At 20.3% G+C, this 26041-nt stretch overlaps 6 protein-coding genes across 6 annotated transcripts; 2 read left to right on the forward strand and 4 right to left on the reverse strand.

Moving 5' to 3' along the window:
* Positions 1 to 114: 114 nt before the first annotated feature.
* SRAE_2000016600 (Protein kinase domain and Serine/threonine-/dual specificity protein kinase, catalytic domain and Protein kinase-like domain-containing protein) lies at positions 115 to 4045 on the reverse strand (the record flags this gene model as incomplete). The annotated part of the gene is made up of 5 exons (XM_024650961.1): positions 115 to 1065; positions 1213 to 1416; positions 1507 to 2536; positions 3619 to 3671; positions 3713 to 4045. 5 exons carry the CDS (start codon positions 4043 to 4045, stop codon positions 115 to 117), a joined length of 2571 nt encoding a protein of 856 aa, XP_024504686.1.
* Positions 4046 to 8068: 4023 nt separating this feature from the next.
* Positions 8069 to 9107, forward strand: SRAE_2000016700 (Arfaptin homology (AH) domain and Arfaptin homology (AH) domain/BAR domain-containing protein; the record flags this gene model as incomplete). The annotated part of the gene is made up of 2 exons (XM_024650962.1): positions 8069 to 8198; positions 8248 to 9107. The coding sequence occupies 2 exons, from the start codon at positions 8069 to 8071 to the stop codon at positions 9105 to 9107; spliced, it is 990 nt and encodes a 329-aa protein (XP_024504687.1).
* Positions 9108 to 9197: 90 nt separating this feature from the next.
* Positions 9198 to 10648, reverse strand: SRAE_2000016800 (Hypothetical protein; the record flags this gene model as incomplete). The annotated part of the gene is made up of 3 exons (XM_024650964.1): positions 9198 to 9967; positions 10007 to 10517; positions 10568 to 10648. The coding sequence occupies 3 exons, from the start codon at positions 10646 to 10648 to the stop codon at positions 9198 to 9200; spliced, it is 1362 nt and encodes a 453-aa protein (XP_024504688.1).
* A 4664-nt stretch (positions 10649 to 15312) lies between these two features.
* On the forward strand, positions 15313 to 17004 carry SRAE_2000016900 (ShKT domain-containing protein; the record flags this gene model as incomplete). Its single annotated transcript, XM_024650965.1, has 3 exons — positions 15313 to 15691; positions 15744 to 16157; positions 16679 to 17004. The coding sequence occupies 3 exons, from the start codon at positions 15313 to 15315 to the stop codon at positions 17002 to 17004; spliced, it is 1119 nt and encodes a 372-aa protein (XP_024504689.1).
* Positions 17005 to 17219: 215 nt separating this feature from the next.
* Positions 17220 to 20971, reverse strand: SRAE_2000017000 (Phosphatidic acid phosphatase type 2/haloperoxidase domain and Sphingomyelin synthase-like domain-containing protein; the record flags this gene model as incomplete). The annotated part of the gene is made up of 6 exons (XM_024650966.1): positions 17220 to 17258; positions 17307 to 17415; positions 17461 to 17577; positions 17621 to 18172; positions 18235 to 18457; positions 20884 to 20971. 6 exons carry the CDS (start codon positions 20969 to 20971, stop codon positions 17220 to 17222), a joined length of 1128 nt encoding a protein of 375 aa, XP_024504690.1.
* Positions 20972 to 21572: 601 nt separating this feature from the next.
* Positions 21573 to 22200, reverse strand: SRAE_2000017100 (Hypothetical protein; the record flags this gene model as incomplete). The annotated part of the gene is made up of 3 exons (XM_024650967.1): positions 21573 to 21843; positions 21896 to 22070; positions 22128 to 22200. The coding sequence occupies 3 exons, from the start codon at positions 22198 to 22200 to the stop codon at positions 21573 to 21575; spliced, it is 519 nt and encodes a 172-aa protein (XP_024504691.1).
* Between the last annotated feature and the right edge of the window lie 3841 nt (positions 22201 to 26041).

Consider the following 26041-nt stretch of genomic DNA (forward strand, 5'->3'; position numbering starts at 1 on the left):
CTTCAAAAAATGGCCCTACCAAAACTGAATAGTACCTTATTTCATTTTCCAATTTAAAGCTGGTAGTAGAAGAATAACAAAATTCCATTTTTCTAATACATTATACTTTTTTTTTTAAAAATCATTAGAACTACTTTCACTGGGCATCATTTCATTCAAACCCAAATTTTGTAAATCTGGTCGATTTAAATTTCTTGCATACTCTTTTATTTCCTCATCACTAAAATTATCATAATCTGGTGAATCGTCTCTCATTGAACTTTTACTTTGACTGTTGATTGATGCAATAGCAGATCCAAAATTGTATGATGAAGGACTATTTATAACATCATCATAATTAGGGTAACGATTAGGTAGACATAAATTAGAAAAATCTGTTTGATTAGGTTTTTGGTTCTGATTATTAGCTGCACCAGTTATCCATTTATGTTGTAAACATTGACTGGCTGTAGCTCTTTCTTTTTGATCATATTCTAACATAGGTAAGAGAAAAGATGTGAAAGACCGAGCCTTTTCAAAAGGCCATTCATATTTTTGAGTTAAAACCTCAAGTAAACTCCATGGTCTAAGATGATGAATATGTTTCAACTGTCCATTTCTATTAAAAAATTCTCTCCAGTGTTTACCTTGTCTAAATACGTTACCGGGAATTTTGCCTAATAGTTCAATAATATGAGCTAGATGATCTTCATCACGGGAATATGTTTCTGAAGAGTGAGGTTCAAAGAGATAATCACCAGTAGCAAGTTCAAAAATCATACAAGCAAGAGACCAAATATCAGCAGGTGGACCATATCCAGCACCAATAAGAACTTCTAAACTTCTATATTGACGAGTTTGAATGTCCTCTGTAAAATGATGATCAACCCAACATGCATTTCCTAGATCCGCCAATTTAACATCAATTTTGGAAAATTCCTCTAGACCATCATTTAATTCTCCTTCTTCTGAATTTAGTATAAAACCACTTGGAGGATGTTCACTTCGTGGACTCGCAAATGCAGAAGGACTTAAAATTTCTGATGCAGAAACATCTCCATTTGGCATGTTTATTTCATTCAAAGTCTAGAAATAAATGTTAATTATGTTTTTTTCAATAAAATAAAAAAATTAAAACATATAATAATAGACATTAAATAACATAAAGCATGGTAAATATTTAATCGAGCAAACAGGACATATAAAAATGTTATTTAATAAATGTCTCCAAACCTTAGTAATAATAGAAGATCCTACTGTATTACAATTACTATTTTCTACTTGATTTGATACTATAGGATGTTTAATAAAAGGTTTTAAGCCGATTCTGGGTATCGATGGTATATTTGTTTTAAATAAAGATTCAGGCAAAAATGATTTTTTAAGAAAGTCAGATGTGTTTTTGTTATCTCTAATAATATTACAAGCAGAAGATGACTATAAAATAAAATATTAACCGTCACACAATTTTAAATACATAATTTCAAATGATAGAATATAAAATTTTTTTTTTGCAACAAAACTTACAATTTTTGAATCCGTATTCTTTTCTAACTCCATACATTCATCAACTTTTATACCAGCGACATCTTCTAATTGTTCTGTCAACTTTTTTAAATGCTTTTTCTTTTTCTTTCTAAGTTTCTTTTTTTGATTCTTATTTAATGGTCCAAGTCTACCATTGATAACACTTTTAGGAATTGATGCAACAGCACTTCCTCCCATATCAATACCCTTTTTCCTACAAACTATAGCTTCTGTAGCCATTTTTTTAATATCAGCATGTGACATAGTCACTAGTACATTCTCAGGCTTAATATCAGTATGAATAATACCGGCTTTTTCATGAAGAAACACAAGAGCTTCTAAAAGTTGTTTTGTAATTTCTTTTACTTGTTCCAAAGGAAGTCCATTGTAATTACTTTTTATAATTAGTTTTAAAAGACTACATCCTAAAACTTCAAAAACCATAACCACATGTTCTTCGTTGTCTTTCCCTGGTATGACAAATTGATCCAACATTTGAACAACTTTATCACCACGGTTATCATATTGCGCCATTGTTTTACAACGCAACAAAAGCTTTATCTCATCTAAAGCTGCATCACGATATTGTGAAGCACTTTTCAATATCTTCAACGCAACAAATCTTTTCTCTTCAGTATCCCAACAAAGCCAAACAGTTGAAAAATGACCCCAACCAAGTTTTCGAATAACATGATATCTTCCATTAAAAACATCACCAATGTTAACAAAATAATATCCACCTTTTCTGTAGTCATTTGGATCCTCTTGTTCTTCATCGTCGCTTCCTAATGGTGCCTGATATTTTGGATCTTTAGCACCATCAGGATCAACTAAAACCCTCGCTGATGGACTTCTATGATGTTGTTGATAAAATGTTTCATATTGTAATTGTTCGTGAGTTAAATCACCATTTTCAAAAAAATATCCTTGGTGTTCTTGAGATGGACTTGGTAAATAATTTTCTGGGGAATTAAGGGAAGAAAATTGATCCGGCTCCATAAAATCGCTTCCTAATTCTGGATGATTTATTCTAAAAAAAAAAAAGTAAAGAACAATATTTTAAGGAAGACAATTTATTTACAAAAATAATCTATCTTCTTTTTCACAAATACTTAGTAAACTACCAGAAAAAGATAAACTGTTATCTGATTCACAAACATCTAAATATATAGATTCATTTTCCCAAATAATACTATTGTCAATTTGCGTTAACTGTTCGTCTGATGTTAAACTAGAATTAGTATTTTTACAAAAGGGCAAAGGGAACAAAGTATGTGGCAATTTTTTTTCCACAAACTTATTAGAAAACGTGTACTCTGTCAGACCAATGTCCGTATATTCATACAAATTACTAAAGTTTCTATCTATTATTGGTTTAGAAGAAAATTCTATAGTACTACAATAACAATTTCTTTCAATGTCATTTTTTTCACAATTACAATTTAAATTAAATATACTAGGTAAAGCATCTTCTTTTGAAAATTCTCTCTCATTGTCAGAATAATTTGTGTCTACAACTGATTCAGTATTATCTATTTCTACTATATTTTCATCCCCATAATACCACGCATTAGTAAAAAAATTACATAATATTGAAAGTAACATTGCATTTCTATATAATTATCTCGAGAGAAATAAATTCAAAATTAGTATAAAAAAATTAATAAAGTACTTTCATCAATATCAAAAATATGCTATGAATTTGCTTAAGCATATCTCAAATATCTTACTTATCACTAAGAAGTATTAGGATATTAATATTACTTAAATCAAAAATTATGAGAAAAATAAATGAGCAATCAAATGGCTGCTACATGTACGTTTCAACATCTCAAAGAGATCTTAATACTAAGATATTAATTTATATATAACATAGTCATCGGACATGTATTGATAGTCATTAATATTTTTTTGTCTATAACATCTGACAAATACGAAATAATATTTCATAAGGTTGATTGAAACGTATAAAACAACAGCAATTCTATCGCATCATCACAATAAGTATACAAAATAAAAGAAATTAGTTTAAACTTTTTTTAAATAAAAAATATATATATGTATATATATATATCATATATCAAATTTTATGCACTCTGCTTTTTTACCTACCTATCTAAAAGAATTTGCTCATTGTTTTGATTATTTCCTTCAACAGTACTTTTCTAAAAATAATCAATATTACTAGGGAAAATAACAAACATACCTTTTTCTTATTCTTATTTTTCTTCTTCTTTTTTGAATTTTTAGATATATCAGGCTGTGTAACAAGATTATTCATATCTTCACAAAATTTTAATTTAGACAAATATGAAACGTTAATTGAAGTAGAGTATGTGCCTTTAGATGGGGAAAAATTTGGCAAATTGTGACAGAATTTCAGCAAACCGTCGGAAAACGTTTTTTTCAGATAACTATTATCACTGTCACAACTTTTCACCACTTGTTCTCTATCAAACGAACCAACTAAATATCTTTTTGTCTGATTTTCACTGTCGTCTTCAGCAGCCCTTCTTCTTTTCACAGATGACTTCAACATACAGCGGTAAATCACTATACCCTAATATCAATTTAAAATTGTTCACACACTTTGCTTAAAATAATAAGGTGATCCAGTTGTTCATAAACCACAAATTAACGCTATAAATATATAGTAAAATTAACATGAGTAATAATTTGAATTTTAGATAACATCAAACTACATATTTAGACCATTCAATTAAAATAAATCGTTGTAAACATCATAATCAAAATTTTAAAAACTCGTTATAAATAATTTGTTGAAACTCGTTCAAAATCAAGTATATTTAAATAATGCTAATTTTAAAATATAGTTACTATTCAAATGTAATAAAATATATATAAATATACATATGAACAAAATATTAAAACAAAGGTAAAGTCAACATAAATACAGAAAGAATGACATAAGTCATTTATTATAATGAAATAATAAAAAAATATTTTCAAACAAATAGTATTTACTACAAAATATCACACAAATTTCACAAAAATAAATCGATATTGTGTTTACTATTTTGGAAATTACCATCATACATTTATGTGTAGAATAGTAAATAAAATTTGAATACAACTACATTACACCCCAAGGACATACTTAAAACGTCTTTTATAAAGTAAGTACGTTAAATTTGTTATTGTAGACTTTATAGCTTTGTGCTTAGTAAATAAAGAAGGTCGACATTTAAAATAGTGGACGCATTGTATCCTACAACGAAAAAATTAACTTATGTCTTATAACGAAATTACTTTGGTATCATTAATATAATCTTATAAATCTATTGCAGAATTGGTTTACTTTATTTTAATATAAATAAAAAAATAAAGTTTTTATTAAAGAATTTATTATTTTGGTATTTGAAAAACGACAACTAAATTTTTTGAAATTGCAATAGATTCCTAAAACTTTTTATCTTTTAGAAATTTTATAAAATAATAAAACTTTAAAAACAAATCAAACGGAATTGATGTTTGTTTTTTCTATTAAATAAACTTTATTTTAGACGCGTCAACTATTTTCAAATTTTTTCCAATAAGAGTAGTAATATTCTAACTAGATAAGGACGCCTGCAAATTATGAAAAAAAATAATAATAACTAGTAGATAGTAGAAAATACCACGTGCAATGTTTTATCGATAAAAAATTTTTTTTTAAATATATGGAAAAAAATAACAACAAAGAAATGAGAAAATATTTTTAAAAACAAAATATATAGGAGAAAATCTTGAAAAATAAAATGGCATGTGTTGTGTCAATAAATAACTTAAAATTTTTCATCAATGACAGTTTCAAACGTGCTTACTTTTTTTATCTATTACTACAGATTTTATAAAACATGTGTAAATATAATTTTACATTAAAACTACAAAAAAAAACTACTATAAAAAAATAAAACATAGTAAAATGATAATATGAAAAAATTCTATTATTTAAAATTTGTTTTTAAGAGCTACAAAACATCGAAATGTTAAATTTATAAATAATAAGACATATTACAATACCATTCATTTATAGTTAGTATAAGTAAAAAAGTAATGTGGATTCATCATTTAAATTATTAAAAGTATTTTTATTTACAATAAAAAATTCAAATATATTGTTGTTCATGAAGGTCTTTCTACGTAAACTACTTTGTACATTCACTCCACAAATTTTTGCAATTAGTTAAATACAAATAGTATCTTTAGTATTTTCTTTGCTACAAAAAAATTTGATCCTTTTAATGGTTTTCAAAATTCTCTTATTCTGGAGTATTGATTATTCCAGAAACGTTTTCTGAAAAAGTTTTTGATTACTTAATATTTGTTATATTTGTAACACTATAATCTCAAAACTTTCTTTCTTCTATAATAAAGTTGTACCTTCGAAAATTTTCTATATCTTTTTTTTTCACAAAAAATGTTATGCTTTATTAGATTATTAATAACTTTTTTTTTAATATTGTAAAAGTCTTCTGAATGAAATTTTTATTTTGCAAAGATGAACTTATTTTTTAATTTTATTTCTAAATTTACAGGCTATAAAATTATTCTTTTTAAATAATCTTTATAAAAATTATTCATGAATTGTGTTTTAATATAAACCTTAAATTAGAATTTTAATATTTGTCTTTTTAAAAAAGCTACATTAAGATTTTTTATAAAAGATTAAATTTTTTATTATGAAAGTATAAAGCAATTTTTAACTTTTTTTTATTATTTTTGTAACTATCTTTAAACATTGAATAAATTTTCGAATCTTAAATATTATGTACTCCAAATAGTCCTATATCTTCTTATCAAATGTTGTTGTTGGCCTTTTAATTTTAAACAAATTATTTGCTTATTTTTTTTTATTAAAAATTCATTTATGTTGATTTTTTTTTAAATATCTTATCTTCAGATATCTATGGTTTTACGAACGAAAAAATGCATTGATTATATAATTATTTTAAAAAATAACACAACTATGTAAAAAAACAATAATTAAATGAAAACAAACAAAATGATTTTAGAAAAAAGAAATGGCAAAAATTGATACAAAATATTACATTCCAAATAATAAATATTTACATGTATTCGCCGTAAATAATAACAAATATTTCCAAAATAGTCATTGTTTATTTTTTGATATTCTATTCATATCAATCTTTAGGGTGACCAAAATAAAGTCAAATTTTAAATAAAGTTCAAAGTAATAAAAAATTGAGTAATTTTTAATATGGAATTATACTATTAAAAATATAAATTTATTAGTGTTTAAAAATAAAATTTAAGAATAATAATTATGAAAATAAAACTTAAATAATAATAACTATAAATTCAAAAAATGATATAGACTTATTCTAACAATCTTTTTGAAAAATAAATGAATTAAATGGAAACTCATAAGATCATAAAATAAATATCTTTCTAAAATCATAATCTTTAAAATTATATAAAACCACTATTACATCATTTTTTTTAGCATCCTTTTAAATTTATCATATAAGAAATCATTGTACTAATTTATGTTTAATTTTTATGAATTTAACTTTTATATCTGAAAATATTGCCCTTAATAAAAATTTTAAGTTTATGTATAAAATCTTCTACACTTAATTTTATCAGTGTGAAGTTATGAGTATACAAAAATTAATCCTACGACGATTTTTTTATAGATGTAATGTGAATAGTGCAATTGTGAATTTCAATGAAAATACTCCCTTCATATAGTTGTGTTCATATTTTAATAATAATTATTTCTCTGAAATTGTAAACAAAAAATCAACTTTTTTTTTAATATATTTTTTTTTGTTTAGGATTTTGTAAATAATAGGAATTTTAAAAAAAAAAAAAATTGATTAATATTATAAATTATATAACAGTGATGGGTTGTAAGATCAAAGTTCTATTTGTTTATTAGTTTGTAATAAATTTGGAGTATTTATTCCAAAAATGTATATGAATTTTAATTATAAATTTATTTATTGAATATGTGGTATTTTACAAAGTAATATTAACTTTCCAATCGTCAAATGAAAGCAGTGGATAAATGTTAATATACATTAGTATTACGTGTAGAATATTTATTGAATGATTTTTTTTGTTTATTTGTTTTAAAGATTATAAAGTGTGAGAAGTTGTTATGGACCATTAATCATAACCTTGAAAATTTATTATGTTGTTTCAGGTAAATTACAAATTTAGCTCTGTTCAATTTTAAACCGTAAAAATTTTTTTTATACTAAATTTGAAAATTTAATTACATAAAATTACTATAATATTCACTAAATAATAAAATATATGGTTAAATTTACAATTTTTATGTGTTTAAAAATATTTTAAGATACCAAACTATTTATTTTATATAATTAATATTGAATATTATAAAAAGCTAATCGCACTGAGTATCGATGGATTAGTAGTTTGTTATCTCATATTGGCCTAGATTCATTATAGTATGAAATGTCCAGTTTTATTAAATATTATATTTTCTTTCATCAATTTTAATAAAATTTATTATTTTTTTTGTACATTAATTTATAAGAAAGGTTTAATAATCCTTTATTATTTTTATATTATGATTAGAACTCAATTTAAAACTGTTTATCCTTTTGAAGTTAGTGGAAATCAGCTTAGAATGTTACAAGCTGATATTGAAGCAATAGAAGCAAAGGATATATTTGCTCCAGATAAAACAATATCAGTAGGTTAGTTTAATTTATCTAATGTTTATTATATATTTAAAATTTTTTTTAGCAACAGATATAAATGATAAAACTAATTCTAGTAATTTGCCTAACATTTGTAAAACAAATAATTCACCTCAATCACCAACTAATAATTTACCAAAAATTGGTTCTTTGAATATTCAACGTGCTGATTTAGATAAAGTTCAGGAAAAAATAAAAGTTATTAAAAAATGGACTGTAAATACGTTTAAGAATACAAAACAAAATGTTTTGGAACATTTAGGTAAAGTAGAGAAAACAATTGATATCGAAACAGAAGGACAAATTGAAGGACTGAAAGAATTACATAAACGTTACAATACACTTTTGGCAACAGCAGTAACTTTTCAAAATCATTTTACTGTTTTAAATAAAGCAAATAGAGATTTAGCTGAAGGATTTTATCAAATTGGTTTAAAGGAAACAGAATTGACTAATGAATGTAATGATAATCATGAAATTTTAAAAACTGTCAGTCAAAATGGCGAATTATTTGAAAAGGAAATTAATAAATTTATTGATGCTATGGAAACATTATGTGACAAGACAATGCAAGATACATTTATAACAATACAAATGTATTCAACAACACGTCTTGAATATGATGTTGCTAAATGTGAATTAAATGACTTAAAAGATAGTAACAAAGCTACAAATGCATCTATTGAGGAAGCGGAAGAAAAAGTTAGAGAATATAAAAATAAATATGAAGGAATGATAAATGATGTTAGAACAAAAATATCGCTTCTTAAAGAAAATAGACTTAAAGTTATGAAAAATCATATGCATGCCTTTCAACAGGCATTTAGAGCATATTCTAAATCTAATATGATAACGGTTAACTGTCATACAAGTACTTCAAATTCACAATCATTTCTGGAGCATTAATTTATTTTATTTATTTAATTCTCACAAATCAAATTTAATTATTCATCTTTTTTTGTTATGTGTGTAATTTAAAATATAATATTTAATATATTAATCAATTTCATTTCTAAATGATTTTTTTAATTGATGCCAAAGACAAACTGGTTGACCTTTTCTACGTATCATTTGTCTCCAATGAATACTACCTAAAGGTAATGATAAAGCACCAAGAACTGTAGTTCCTGCCAATTCACGCTTATCATTAATAGTATTATAAACTTCAATTACTAGATGATATCTATGAAGTGCTTTTGCATTTATTTTAAACAGAAAACTTGCAGAAATAGGTGTTTCAATTGTTTTGTTGTTTAACTTGTTATCTATTTTTACACTTAACCCTTTTCTTTTAATAAGGTTTATATTATGAATAACATTAGATTCAAATGCTTTTACTGCTTCAATTTCTTCATAACTTAACGTATTATGATTTTTGTCTATTTCAATATGTTTAGGAATTATATTTTTAATTGTTTCTTTGGGTGATGTTTTTTGAAGTGATGTAATATTTTTATTAATTGTTGTTTCTTTAATTTCCATTTCTTCAATCTTTTCTGATAAAGAAGATGATTCATCAATATATCTAATACTATCATCACTTCTTGAAAAGAACATACCATTTGAAGAATGAATAGAATCATTTTTTTTGGATACTTGTTCCTCTATTTCTTGAGAATTTTGACTTGTTCCATCCCATTTAGATGAATTACAACGTAACATGTGTGATAACTTTCTACTAACATTTTTTTTTAATATTTCTGAATCTACAACTTTTTCTTCCACCATTTTAATGCCATCATATAAAGTTACACGTATATATGGTTCTAAAATAAAAATATAAAAAATATTTAATATGCTAATACCTCGAAAAAATGTTGGGGCTCTTATTTTACTCATTGAAACTGTTATAAATTGTATTTGTGGTGCATAAGTTAAAATAGTTAATATTTCACTAGGAAGATATTCCTTACATTCAATAATTGATAATGGATTTTTTTTACTACTCTCTGGAGTAGAAGATATACTTTCTTTATTATTTTTCATGATTTCCTTTGCCTCAAGTGTAATATTACGTTTTATAGTTATTTTTTTATCAATAAATGCCATACTACAATCATGTTCTGTATCACCGGGTAAAAATTTCATCCAACTATCTTTATGAGGAATAATTTTTTCTTCTAAATAGTCACCATGTCTATTTCCCCATTTTTTGTGTTTATGTTTAGCTGCTTTTCCATGAGGTGGATGAGAATTATTAAATTCATTACTATTTCTATTTGCTCTTGCTGCTGGAGCAGGTTGATTTTTTCCTGCAACATGTATATTTTTTGGTCCCCATGAAGCAGATGGATCACAACCTGCTTGATTTGGACTCTTAAAATAAAATATTTTTAGTCCTTTTTTTTTTATTAAATAAAACGTACAGTTTTATGAAGATTTACTGCTTTGTATGGTAGATTAACAAATGATTGATAGTCGTAAAAATGTTTAGCTAATAAGTTCATTTCTAAAAATAACTTAATAAATATAATTTTTTTTTTATAAAAATTATGGATAAATAAAATACATATTATAATGTATTTCTATTTAAATATTTCTAAAAAAATTATAAAAAAAAAGTAAAATAAATTTTTTAAAATAAAGGTGGAAATTAGGTAAAAATAGTAAAAATAAAATAAATATTCAATATACTAAATAAATACTAATAAATATTTAATATTAAATTATAAATAATAAATTATAATTTCAAATAAGATATCATTATTACAAGAATATGATTTTTTTTTTTTACCATAAGATATATATTTATTTTAAAATTCATTATTGAATTTAAAATGTTTTATTTCAATTTTTTTTTGATATGTGCATTAAATAGAGGATAAAAAAAAGATTCCCTAGAATATAATAATTCACTTATCCATTTTCTTTAATTATAAATTACTTTATTTTTAAATAATGTCATTGTCACTTGGGTACAGTTAAAAATTTTGTTTTTATTTATTTTTTTTTAGACAAAGTAACAAGTGTAATGGTAACGTAAGTGGGAATAGGCATCATTATAAATGGGAATCCTTTTTAAGAATATATTTGTTTTTAAAAATTTAACACATTTTAGATAATTTTTTTTATAAAAATTAAAAGTTTCGTTTAGTTTAACTTTAAAATTAAAATAAGTATGAAAGGCCAAAAAATTTTAGTTAATAAAAAGTAAGTAAAATTAATAGAAAAGGAAAAAAAAAAAAAAACTTTTATAACATTTTATTCGTACTTATATTTTTTATTTTTATGCATGAAGAAAAATATATATTAAAATATGTTTAATTATCTTATTAAATATTAATAGGTAATGTAATTTTCTATAAATCTTATTTTATAAAATTTAATTATTAGTAATTATCATAAATTTACGTTAAGTTATTTTATATTTCTTATTGGTTAAATATAAAGATATAGTATTTGTACGAAATGATAATATAAAAAGTGTTCGACAATTTTTACATGTGACGACCGGAAACTTTTATATAAATAAAAACTTTATACAGAAAGATATTTTAAAAAAGTTCATCCTTAATTTGCTATAACAATTGCATTAAATACCAATAAAATTGGTATTTATATTTAAAAAGTATAATATTTCAAAAAATTTAAACAATTGACGATATAAAAATATATACTTTAAAAGGCTATTAAAAATTATAATTGGTAGATAAACATATAGTATTACATTTTTATAACTTTGGAAAAGAAAGTATAACATTTTTTAATTGTTATTTTTAAAGGGTATATTACGATCATAAATATTATTATTATATAATTTATATATTTACAAAATATAATACTTTTTCTATATATTATTTTTTATAAAATTTTTTAATTTAAAATATTTTTTAAAATATACTTTTTAACTTATTTAAATTTAATAAAAATAAATTTTTTTACAAAAAAAAAAATACCTTTAATATTTTTATTTATAACAATAACAAAAAATTTTGTAACACATAAACAAAAATTAATAATAATATTATTCTTAATATAAAATAAAAACAAATGAATAAATAATAATTTTTTAATAAAATTATTTTAATAAAAATTTTTAAAAAATTAAAGCATGATAAAAGTATTTTAATGAATATATAGTTATTATATGACTAAAATATCTTTGAATAAAGGTAAATATTTTGATTTTTTTATTATTTGTCTTTTTTGAAATATATGAGAATAAATGATTGAATATTTAATATTTTTGTAAAGTAAGCTTTGTTTTAATGGAAAAAATTTCTAATAAAAGTTATGGTCAAATGACATCCGTTTACTAAAAGTGTGTATTTATTATTTATAATAAAATCATTCTTTTAGATAAACAAAGCTTTACTACACTAATATATAAAAATATTTTTCCTTATTTTCTAACTGTTGCGTGGTACAATCAAATTACTAAACTTTTTAGTAGTAATTTATTCATTATCCCTCTCAAATTTATTACTTAATCTACTATCATTATAACTATATATATATACATAGAGATAGATAGATAGATATAGACTATTATCATCCTATTACATAATTTATTTCTTTTTTGGATAAGATATTTAGCTTGTCAGAATATTTAAGATTTTAAATCCAATTGAACAAGATGGACAATTTTATGGTTAGAATAGGGATATAAATATACATAGAAGTCATGTTATCATCATCTATTTAAAGTTTGATAAAATTAAATATAAATATTTGACGACGAAAATTAGTTAATGATAATTTAAAAATACTAAACTAAATTAACTCATAAATTTAAAAATATTAATTTTTAATAAATAAATGTACAATAAAATGTTTTCTAGTAACATTTCACAAAGTCAAAGCATACATCTTAAATTACTTAATTATAAATTAAATTAATGGTAAAAAGTTTTTTTATTTCTCATGAAAAGGAAAAAAAAGTTCATTTATCATAAATAATATCATTATCTTATCCGTTAACATTATATACTTATAAAAATAAATTTAAAAAAAAAAGAAAACTTTTCATTTTAAAGAATAACCTTTCATTATGTTAATTTTTTTTTAATTTATAAATTTATAACATGTTTTTTTTTATATTTCTAAGTTAAATTATTCATTTATCACAAGTTAAAAAAATTTTTAAAAACATTTAATAATTTAATGTTAATGATTTTATTTCATTAAAAGAAAAAAAAATGAAATTGACACTAGGAAATGAAAAAAGAAAAATAATCTTGTGAAGGTTTAATTATAGAAAAAAAGTAATTTGAGTGAATAATATTAAAAAAGAAATATGTAAAAATGATCATACATTAGATATAAAAGATTTGAAAAATGTAGAAAAATTTTGATAAGAAATTAAAAGAAGATTTTAGACAAGTATTGTGGGAACCATTAAGATAAGGATACTTAGAAAAAAGAAAAAAAAATGTTATTCTCATAGATATAATCTTTGAAAAGAAGATGAGTTTACTAATTTTACAAACATTGAAAGTATTAAATAATTTTTAAACAAAAAAAATGGTACTTGATAAAAGTTATTTTGTAAATATTTTTAAATGCTTTCATTATTTTCTCATACAATGTAAACAAGGATAATTTTTATATTCTCATTAATATATAAATTATATATTATAATAATAATGATAAAAAAAATTTATAGAAACTATTTAGTTGATCAATTGTTATTTTATTTATTTGAAATCAAACTTTTAAATATAAAATTGGCATATTTTAAAAGTTAATATAATGATTCTTTATAATTATTCTTAGAAAAAAAAAGTCTTTTTGTTTTAAATAATTAACTTTATATTCAATAGAACAATAAAAACTTTAAATCAACGTTATTCTCATTTTATAAATCCATTACTTTATACGGCATTATTATAATTACAGAGTACCATACCACTTAAAAATCTTTATACTTCTTCTTTTACAAAACAATTATATATATATTAATATTCATCTTATCTTATTAACTTCTTAATAACTCATCTTATCCTTTTCTGTCATTTTTATGAATCACAAATTATTACTAAATCATCAATCATCAATTACATATTAAGTTTATATTTTTAAAGATTAAATATAAAAGCATACTTCTTTATGATAAAATTAATTTAATATTAAAGTAGCATCATAGTAATTTTATTTTCAATTTATTTTCAATTTATTGAGATACTATTTTTTTTTATTATAATTATTGGTATAATATTTTTCATGGTAAGTTTTTATAGGTGTATTTGTAAAAGTTTTATTCAAAAAAATGTTATCGTTTGATAATGATTTACTAAAATACATCCTGAAATTTCAAAAAGCCTTCCGGCATTCATTTTTACTAAATAGGCAACGTTTAGTAAATGTTGAAACATTTTGTTCTCCTAATTTTCTAATTTTAAGAAAATAGTAAATTTTTATTGTTATAGTATTATATTCCATTCTATTTCATTTACTATTTTTTTATAATGATACTTTATTTGTATATATGTATTGATAATAAATAAGATTTATAAATATTTTGTTTGTTTATGAATGCCAAAATAAAAGATTTAAGATGTTACCAAAGATTTAAGAATTTATACAGTATCAAAAAGTAAATATTTCTTTATTTGTATTATTAAAAATAAACGTATATTACAAGGTTACCTTTTCTTTTTTACTTTTAAAATATTTATAAATATTGTATAAATTATAATAATATTAAATCATAAATTATATATAATTCTTTTTATTACTTAAGATGTTATACTTAATATATATTAATTTTAATAACTATAATAATTTTCCCATGATTTTATAATAAATCAAATTTTTTATTTTATAATATTTAACTTAACAATTTAACTTGAAATTAGAACATTATTTTTACATTTTCTTGTTATTTACTTTTCAATTTTAATCAATGATATATAATATCAAAAACTCTTTTCATTTACCTACTTGATAAAATAAAACTTTTATTCTTTATTATATTTTTTCGGATAAATTTCTTTTTTATTTATATATATATACTTTTTTTTATTATATTAACAGAAATTAATTTTATTTTTTAGTAAAAAAAAAAAATTAAATAAAAGAAGATTGTTACAATTTTTTTAAATACATTTTATTATTATATTTAGAAATTAAAAAAAAAACAATAATAATAAAAAAAATGAAACTATTTAATATGTTTGTTTTGAATAAAATTTATTGGATAAAAATTTTATATTTTTTTATTTTGTTATCACCAATAATAAATGTTATATCAGAAAAAGAGTTACATGAATTTTGCCCTCATATATATAATGAACAAATACAAAATTGTGTTTTACCAGTATCACAATATGCCAAAATTCTCCATCAACAAAATGGACAATCTATGACTTCAGAATTTAATCAAGCTTTTAGTATTCCAAAAGTTGGAAAAGATGTCTTCCATGAATTATGTAGATTAATTAGAAATTTTAATTCTTGTATAGTTAAATCAAGAGATGAATGTCCAAAACATATTACTATAAATTTAATTGATGCAAGCTATGGGTATTTATGTAATGAAGCACATGATAGTAAGTTTTTTTTTTTTAATTTTGACAAACATAATATATTTTTAATTGTTAGTTTTTTTAAATTCAGCAGAATGTCTTATGGAGCTTGATTTACAACCTGATATCAAACAATGTCATGATGAAACTTTACAAGAAATTGAAACAATTAGTACAACAACTGCAATAACATTACTTTTAAAACTTGATCGAATGTGTAGTGCATTAAATTATTTTTCTTCATGTGTAAAGATTCCAATTAAAGAAAAGTGTGGTAATGAAGCATGGCATGTTATATATCATGTTCTTAAACATACTACAAAAACATTAATGCCAGGTTGTACATTTAATTATAATCATCATATAGGAAAACATTATATTAAAAAAGTTTCTAATCATGAAGATATTGATAACTTCAATCAAAATTTAGAAAAGCAAGATAAAGAATTAAAAAATAATAATGATAATGAAGATAAAATAAAAAAATATAGTGAGAATTATTTTGATGCAACTTCTGAAGTAATAAATACTAATATAAAAAATGAAAATGATATAAATAATTATGATAGTGAAACTGTTGAAAATGTGAATGATATTATAAATAGCAAGACATCTATGATGAATGATAAAATAAATAACAGTTTAATAATAAACCATAAAAAATATCCAAAAAATGAATTTTTCAATAATTCAAGTAAAAATATTTCACATTTTAAAAATATAAATATTATTCTTGGAGTAATAGTGATTATTTTTATCATTTTTTATTTGTAGTTTATCATATTTACTGTTTATAATTACATAAGCTTTATTTTTCTTCTTTTTTTTATTAATTTAAGGAATTAAAATTATGACGATTAAATAAAAAAAAATAAATATTTTTATAAATAAAAAATAGTATATAAAGTAATAAAATATTTTATAATATTAGTAGAAAAAAAAATATGTCTATACTTAAATTTCTTTTTATTTTCCTATTATTTAATAAAATTTCTTTGTCATTAAATAAAGAAATAGATGATAAACTAATTAGTACTATTGATTATAATAATGAATTATTTGAAAGTACATCAAGTAAAAATAATCTTATGTTAAATTGTTTGGATACAAATCCACATTGTGAAAGATTACAACGAGCATGTCTACTTCCAACATACAAAATAAAAATGCAAACAGAATGTCCTTTAACGTGTAATTTATGTACACATTATGATAAATTTTCAAAAGATAATCATAATGTTGATTACAATTCTTCAACTTTTCAAGTACAAACATCATATTTACTTACAATTGCTTTAATTTTCTGTTTTACAAACTATGAATTTCTTCATTTATAATTAATTTTTAAATACCAAAAAAAATTTAATTAAAATTTTTTATATTTAATAATATATGTATTTTTTTTTTATTAGAAATTATTCTTAAAATAAATTTTTTACAGTAAAAATAATATTTAAACCATTTTGAGATTATTGATAAAGCTTTAAAATAATTCTGAGAATTTATAATTTCTAGTAAACAAATTATTTATATAATTTAGATTATTATACTATCAAACTTCTTTCATAATAGATGAAGATGATGTTTTACTCTAAAAAATAAATTTTCATTATTTTTAATTAAAATAATTGAACATTACCGTTGAATCAGTATTTATTTTCCCATATTTTTCAGCAGCTAACGAATTTTTGCTGTGGCTTGTTTTATTATATTTTTTAATAAATGGTATTTCAAATTCATTATTTATGCTAAATAATTTTATATTATATTAATATTTATAAAAATTTACTTACTTTCCAGAAGGAATATTTTCTTCTAACCATCCAATTATTTTAGATATCCACAATTTTCCAATTACTGAATTTTTTCTTTCACGATATGTTTCTATTTCACAATATGAATGGTATAATCTTAAAATTTATATTTAAAAAAAAAAAAACTTTTAATGCTTACGTAAATAGTCCAGTTGTAAGCCAATAGGCAAATAGAACATCAACTGTGTAATGTACTCTGCTAATAATCATACTAATCATACCAATAATAGCACATAAACCAACAATATATTTTATAAATTTATATTTATTAGGTGAATAGTATGAAACAGATAAAACACCTGTCATCATAATTAAAGAATGACCACTAAATAACATATCCCCACATAACATTTTTGTTTCATTATCTTGAAAACCAATAGCAATAGCTTGTCCCATAACACGTTTAATAAATATTTCTAAAGTTCTTTCTTCTGGAGATATTTGAGATTGACAACTACTATAATTATCATAATAACCAGAAGGTAATTGAGTACAAATTAAAGAAAGAGCTCTCATTATATATAAACTTGATACAATAAAAAGAATTCTTTGTATTAAAATAATGCGATGTTTATGAAATATGAATAAAAAAATTATTGAACTAAGACATATTGTTACCATAAAATCTCCAATTTTTAATGCCCATCTTATTTCTGGTATAAATGAAAAAATTATATCTGGTAATGCTGTTCTAAAAATAATAAATATAAAAAAAAAAATATTTATAATTTATTATTTTATTTTTTAATTTACCTTCCACTAAGATCATGAATATATGCTAATGCTATCCAATTTAAAAAACTAGCTAATATTTGTAACAAAATAACAAAAAAAATTTTTTTTGGTTGCAATAATACTTTTTCTCCATTTCCATTTTTATTCATACTTTTTCCTTCTAATCCTAAATTCAACTCAATGTCACTGTTAAAAGAGTTTTTGTTAAATGATTGTGATAATTCTGCTTTGTCGTAGCTGTCTAAAAGTAAAATTAGTACATTAAAAAACATATATATATTTTAAATAAATATTTTTAAAACATTGTATATTTTTTTATTATAATATTTAATTTTCTTAAATATATATAAAAAGTAAACAGTTATAGTGTTTAAATGAGTAATAATTTTTAACTTTTAATTATCAAAGTTATTATATTAAAGAGATTTATAACATTCAAACACAACTATTGCTAATTTTGGTATCTTTAAATATATAGTAATATTTTTAAAAAAAAATTAATTGACCTTGAGTCAAAAACCAAGTTCAAGAAAATGTCAATAGTTTTTAAAGAAAAAGATAAAATAAAAAAAAAAGATAAAATGTAAAAGTATGTTATTATGTGAAGGTAATATGAAATATTTGGTTGATAAAAAAGTTACCAGATTAAGTATCTTTTATTTAAAAGATTTTATCAAATATATATTATGTTAAATTTCTACTGAAGTAAGTATATGAATAAACTATATATAGGAGAAACATATTAAAAAAATTAATACATAAATATAAATATTGAAAACGCTTTATTAAAAGTAACATTTTATAACAAATATATGAATCATTACTTTATTTTTTTTTAAAGTTAAATATATATATTTGTTGGCCTAAAATTAATAATACTTATTCATTTTATAGTATTATAAAAGAAAGTTAAAAATTTTTTTTTATTCATTTTTTTCCAATAAAATATTTGTTTATATTATATATAAAACTATAAACAGGTAATAGTAAAAATGATCACTTTTTATATGGAATAAAAAATCGTTTTTTTTTATGTATAATTTTTTAATATTTTACACTTAATATTACTTTAAAATATACTAAAATTATAATTAAATAATCTAGGGAAGTCACACAAAAACATTAAAAATATATGTATGACATATTTATAATCTTAAAAAATTAATTTATATTATTTTTAATTTTAAAAGATACAAATCAAAATTTTAATAAAAAAAAAGTAAAGTAAAAGTGTAATTATTTATATAAAAAAATTTTATGTTAATCTAAATAAACATAATTAAGCATTGTATTAGTATTTTTGACCTTAACAATTTATGTGTCAATTCAGAAATATTTTATTAAAATAAACTACTTATGTGTAATAATAATATAATAAATAAATGTTATAATGCTAAAATTTGCCCTCACACCAACGCTATTTTCTACTATAATAATAATTAGATAATATTTAATCAAGGTATTAATAAATCGTTAAAGAATGTTGAGGAAAAAAAAATAACAAACATATTTCTTAAGGATATATATATATATTTTTAAAGTAATTGTTTAATGATACTTAATAACTTTAAAATACTACTTTTTATAGATAATGAAAAAAAAAAAAAAAAAGTAAAATCAGCATAAGAAAAATGTAGAATAGTTTTTAACAAATAATAAATAATACAACTTTGTTATGTACATAAAAATGACAGGTTTTTAATAAATTGTATAGTTATTTTTCATGTCAAGAAGCTTCCGATTCATGACATGATTTTATCTAAAATAACTAAACCGCATTTTTATGACGTTAATTTAAATATCAAAACATTATTTATACAAAGAATCACAATAATAAAAATCAAATATTAATTCCTATTCTATCGAATTTTCAACAATCATAAATAATTAGAGATTTATTTTTAATTATATTTTAAATAGAATTACATAATTAATATTATAAATATATATGCATCTAAAATATGTGAATTTATGATTTTGAAATGAGAGATTCACATTTGGTAGAATAATCAATATACATTAAAAATAATTCAATAGTACTTTAGGAACAATATTTAAGGTTTGAAGGTACTATTATATATATATATATATATTAATATACATATGAAAACTAAAATTGACTTTTCACTTTAATATTTTTTTTTTATTATATAATAAATTTTTTAAATGATACAGTTGTGTTTACTAAAATTGAACAAAAAAAAAATATTGTAAATATATCATGAAATATTAATCAAAAATTAATTGTTTCTAACGTAAAAATCAAATTTGTTAATTTTATTTGTTAGATATTAAAACTTTTGAAAGATAATTTTTTTTTTAATATTTTTTAGAAATTTTAAAAATTAAAAAATGAAGTACATAAAAATATACAAATATCATTATATTGGAATTAATATATATCTATATAAAATTATTATTTAAATTGATAAAAAAAACAATTTACTTAATAATGATATTATTTATTTATCAAGTAAATCAATTTTATTTTTTTAATAAGTAATAGATTTTTTAAAAAGTTAAATTAAATTGAAACAAAAAATATTATTAAATTTAAATAATATTATTTTTTTTTTCTATTTCTATTTTTTTATTAAAAATATTAAGCAATTTTAAATATATTAGAATATGTTGTAAATTTTATATGATAAAAAAAAAGTTACTTACTTTTTCTTGAGTTACAAATACCAATTTTAAAACTTTTCCAAATACGACGAACAAATTTCCTTTCATTTTCTAACATTAGCCTACGCATCCTGATACTTTTGATGAATAATAGAATAATATTTATCTTACTTAATAAATCAGAAAAGGTCATTAATAAAGGTGGTTGAATTATTTCTAAAAATTAGTTATAAATATAATGTTACAAAACCGTACAATCATCATAAGTATACTGATAAAATTATAAAAGTAAATCATGTGTTAATAGTTTAGGAAAGTTTTTCTCTTATATTTTTTGATAAAACTTTCTATACTATATGTACTGATAAATTGTTCAAAGGATCTCTAATCATTATAATTTTGAGAATATAATTATTTGATATACTTTGGAATCATTTAATAAATTTATATAATAAAATTATAATTTTTATTACATTTGATTATTTTTTCAAGTTATTTTACTGTTTAAATTAGTAAAATGTTACTATCTTAAACTTTTAAATATTATATGTTTTAAAAATAAAAATCTTTATTAACTAAATAAACAATATTATTTTACATTAAAAAATAAATGATAATTTAAAAATTTTAAATAAAATAATAAAAAATTAAAATAAAGAAAAAAAAATCACTTTTCTTTTGTAGTTTTTTTTTAAAATTTGTTTTTTAAATAAATTTTAGTTATTACTTTATTAGAATATATTTGTAAGAATAGATATAAAAGGTATTGTTATTGATATATATATTAAAATTTGTAATCTTGAAGAAAAATTACAGAAATTTTTATCATTACAGTAACATGTTGTTTGTGGAACTTTGAACATTTCCATACTTCTACAACCTAATTTGGTAGAATCTTGATAGATAGCATCTTTACTATAGTTACTTCCTCTAAAAGGTCCTCCAATTGTAATTGTATCTACACCACCAGGATAACTACTTGGAACGGGAGAATTTTTTACTCTTTAAAAAATAATAATATAAAAATAGTTAAGTTGAAACAAAAAAAACTTACAATGTTCTATTTTCACATCCTTTCGTGACATAACGCCCATCAACAATTGCCTTAACACAATAATCACCAATACATAAACCCGAATTACATTGTTCAGGCATATTACAATTGTAACACCACACTTTACCCTGTGCAATAGCTGCATCTTTTGTTTCTTGTGATATACTATCAAATTCTAAAATATTTTTAAAAAGAAAAAAAAAAAACTTAATCAATTATAAATTAAACATACCAACTACATTTTGTGCATAAAGTTTTATAGTAAAAATAAGGCAAAATAAAATTATGAGAAAAAGTTTCATCATAAAATATAACTTCATCTTTTTAAAATAATAGTATTTTTATAAAAAAAAAAAAATTTACAAAATATAAACTATTTGTCTTTTAGCCAATCTGATAATATTTTTAAACTCTGAAATTTTTTTTTCCATTACGTTATAATATAAAAAGTTATACTTTAATTGAAGCGTAAATTAGTTGTGAAAAATGAAAGTAACAAAAATATATGAACCTTAAAGAATTTTCTTTAACAAGTTTCTTTAAATTAACTAAATTTATAAGGAATAATGTATAAATAAATATATTGAAATAAATATCATACTGTGAAATGTTTATATAAAATCTTCTTAATTGAAGAAACAAGAAAATATATATCTTTTAATAACTATATATTAAAAGTAGGTGTGTTTTATAGTATTTAAAAATTTAAAGCATGCTTTATCACTTAATTAGCTTCATATTACTGTAATTTTATACAACATGCTAAATAAAATAATTTAAAACATTTCTGATTTATTTATTTAAAATTAATTTCATACTTTAATTTATTATACAGGTCAAAAAAGATATAATATTTTAATTGAAATTAAATATTTTATTTTATGAACACTTAAAAATATTATTTTCTAAGGTGTATATGCTTATCAATATATATATATATATATATATATATATAGAATTTCAAGATATAGATATAATGTTTCATGCAATTGTAAAAGACTAACTTAAGTTAAAATATACAAATATATATAATAGCTCAAAATAAAATTTATTTAATTTCATGATAATAATAAAGGTGATTTTTTTTAAATATTATATAATTTACAAATTAAATAACGCATTTTGTTTATATAATATTATCACAAAATGAGTGGCTATAAGTCTAATGGTTTTAGATATTTATCAAAAAGAATATTGAAAATAATACTATTATATATTTTATTTAAATAAATAAGATAATTGTAATAAATTGTGTTTCATTTTTTCTAAATAAACATGTCATAAATAATTAATGAAAAGTATTTGAAATAATTTTAATAATTCCTTATTGACAAATTAGCTACATTAAGTGATATTATATACTGAAGCAATTGTTATTAAGTTCGACAACATAAATTATCTTTATGAAATAAACAAAAAAAAAATTATCATTTAGTACTTATAACAAAAATAACATATTGATAAATTTTACAATATTTTGTAAGGATTAAGTTTGTTTGTACTAAAAAAAAAATTATATTTTTTATAACTAATATTTTAAAATATATTTTTAAAATAGAAAAATTCTTTACAGAATTTCTTTGAATAACTTCCTATTTAAAATAAAAAAAAAATCTTTCTCTTAATAAAAAATATTATTTAGTAATAAATATTTGCCAAAAAAGTATTTAACTTGAAAGTTAATATTTTAAACAAAGCTAATTATCTTTTCACTTCATTTTTAAATATTTTGAACAAATTTTAATTCTTTTTTTTTGAAAAACTTTCATTCTACAAAATTAATGGTCCTAACATCAAAAATAACTTTTATTTCATATATTTTGGCATATTATAGATAATGTTTCCCTAAAATTTGGATATCTAATAATTAATAAGTTACAAAGCAAAATACTAAAATTGTTTTTACTTTTCAATATTATTAATACTAAAAAGATACTTATTTTAAAAACTGTCAAAATTTTTCATTGTAATTAGTTTCATCACATTGTTGAAAAAGAGAATATAGATTTATTTAAATTTCAAAAAGATAAAATGGTAATTTGATAAAAATGTAAGTGTTTTGCAATTTGTTTTGTTCTTTAAAAAATTAGATTTACATAAAGTATATATGATTTTAAATTCCATCAAATATTTTATATATCATTTGTTTCTTTTTCTTGTTAATGGATTTTTATTTTATGGTTAAGACTGTTTTCAACAACATATCATAATAATTTTCAATATGGAATAAATTACTTATATATTATATTTAAGATTATTAAATATACCTTTCAAATATATTGATAAATTTTTTTTATATAATAGTAACCAAAAAACAATTAACATTTTTTATACAGTATATAATTCATCAAATAACTTCATTTTTTTTTTGTTAAAAAATAAGTTATATACAATAGTTATTATGTTTTTTTGAGAAGCTTCTGATAAAAAAAATTTATAGTTTTCTAATATTTGGTGATTTTTAGAATATCAATTTGTATATATAAAAAATTTTTACAATAAAATTACTTTAATATATCATAACATATTTAATTCTTTTAATATAATTCTTGTAATAATATTTTTTAACCCTTTAAGTAAGAAAAAATAGCTTTCATGGATACAATTTGCATAGTAATAGTATATAAAAAGTTTCATTAATTTATTATTTCAGATTAAATCATCTAACTTATTTAGTTAACATTTTTTTTTGTAATATGTTTACATTATATTTTTTATAATATTTTATTTTGTAATTTTAGTTATTAATGTAGTATTGGCTTCACAATTTTGTATTACTTACTTTCCAAGTCCTAGAAAATCATAATAAAATGTTAGCTTTTAATTAATTCACCTATTTTAACGTAATTTTTTTCCAATAATTTTTTAATATATATAATTTTCAGATTCCATGAAAATAACTGACATTTTAGAATTTGTACAAATATTGTGATGAAGGCTTTTGAAAAAACTAAAAAAAAAGTTAAAACCTAAGTCTATTAATTTATGTTAAAATTATTATTTCTATGTAGAAAGAAAAATAATCAACATAATAAGATACAATGTTATGATTATGAGATGAGAATGAAAGTTTAAGAAAAGTAAATAACTCCAAAAAAATTTTTTTCAATGATTTAATATATATTTAGTCAATTATTTTCATAATTAAAAATATTCTTTAATTTTTGATTTTTATCATTTATTTTAAATGATTGATAATAAACTTAAGAAGATGATTAAATCACAAAATGGATTATGAAATGCTTATGTTTCTAAAAGGTGCATTCTCTTTGTTAAAAAAATTTGAAACGGGTTCTAAAAATAAATAAAAAAAAAGTTTGTGGCACAATATATGACAAAATTTAAAAAAATCTTCAAGGATTGGTTTGTCATTATATTCACTTCAATTGAAAAGAAATCATAAACAAAGCCATTGAAAGTTGTGGAATTGACACTAGAAAAATCATTGTTAACAAATGAAATACTAAGAATATACGATGTAATATTTCAAGATTTGTGATATAGTACCGTTGATAATACAATTTATAAAAAAAAAACAAATTAGAAACATTAGACAACATTATTATGAAAACAACTTTCATTCTATACACTCTAATTTCCAAAATACTGCTAAGACACCTAAACATTGTACTCTCTGCAATGATAATAAGTATACATTTGATAAACTTAAAATTTTAACAAAACCCTTATCTTACGATTACCAAATTGTAAATGTACCAATTATAAATACACCAAATGTAAATATATCAATTGTGACTATGCCAAAAAGCTTAAAAATTCTTGTATAATATTATTAACTAATATATTAATTGTAATTAAATAACTTTGAAAAATCTTATAAAAAAATTAGGCTAAGAAAAATATATATTTAACAACAAAAGAATAAAAGTATAAGGATTCAATCGGATAAAGTTTTCTCGATACAAATGTATTATCTAAAAATCTATTAAAATAATTCTTTTGTTTTTTTTTGAGAAAAAGTGTTTCTTTCGTGTAATTAAAAATGGTAATAATAACTTTAAAATATTTTTACATAAAATTGTAGTTTAGGCATAATAAAGAAAATATCTGCTTTAATAATTACAACACAAAAATGTACTATACATTTTGTCTTCATTTTGCAATGAAAATTTTTTACTTTAAAAC

The sequence above is a fragment of the Strongyloides ratti genome (genome assembly GCF_001040885.1).
Source record: "Strongyloides ratti genome assembly S_ratti_ED321, chromosome : 2".
Classification (NCBI taxonomy): domain Eukaryota; kingdom Metazoa; phylum Nematoda; class Chromadorea; order Rhabditida; family Strongyloididae; genus Strongyloides; species Strongyloides ratti.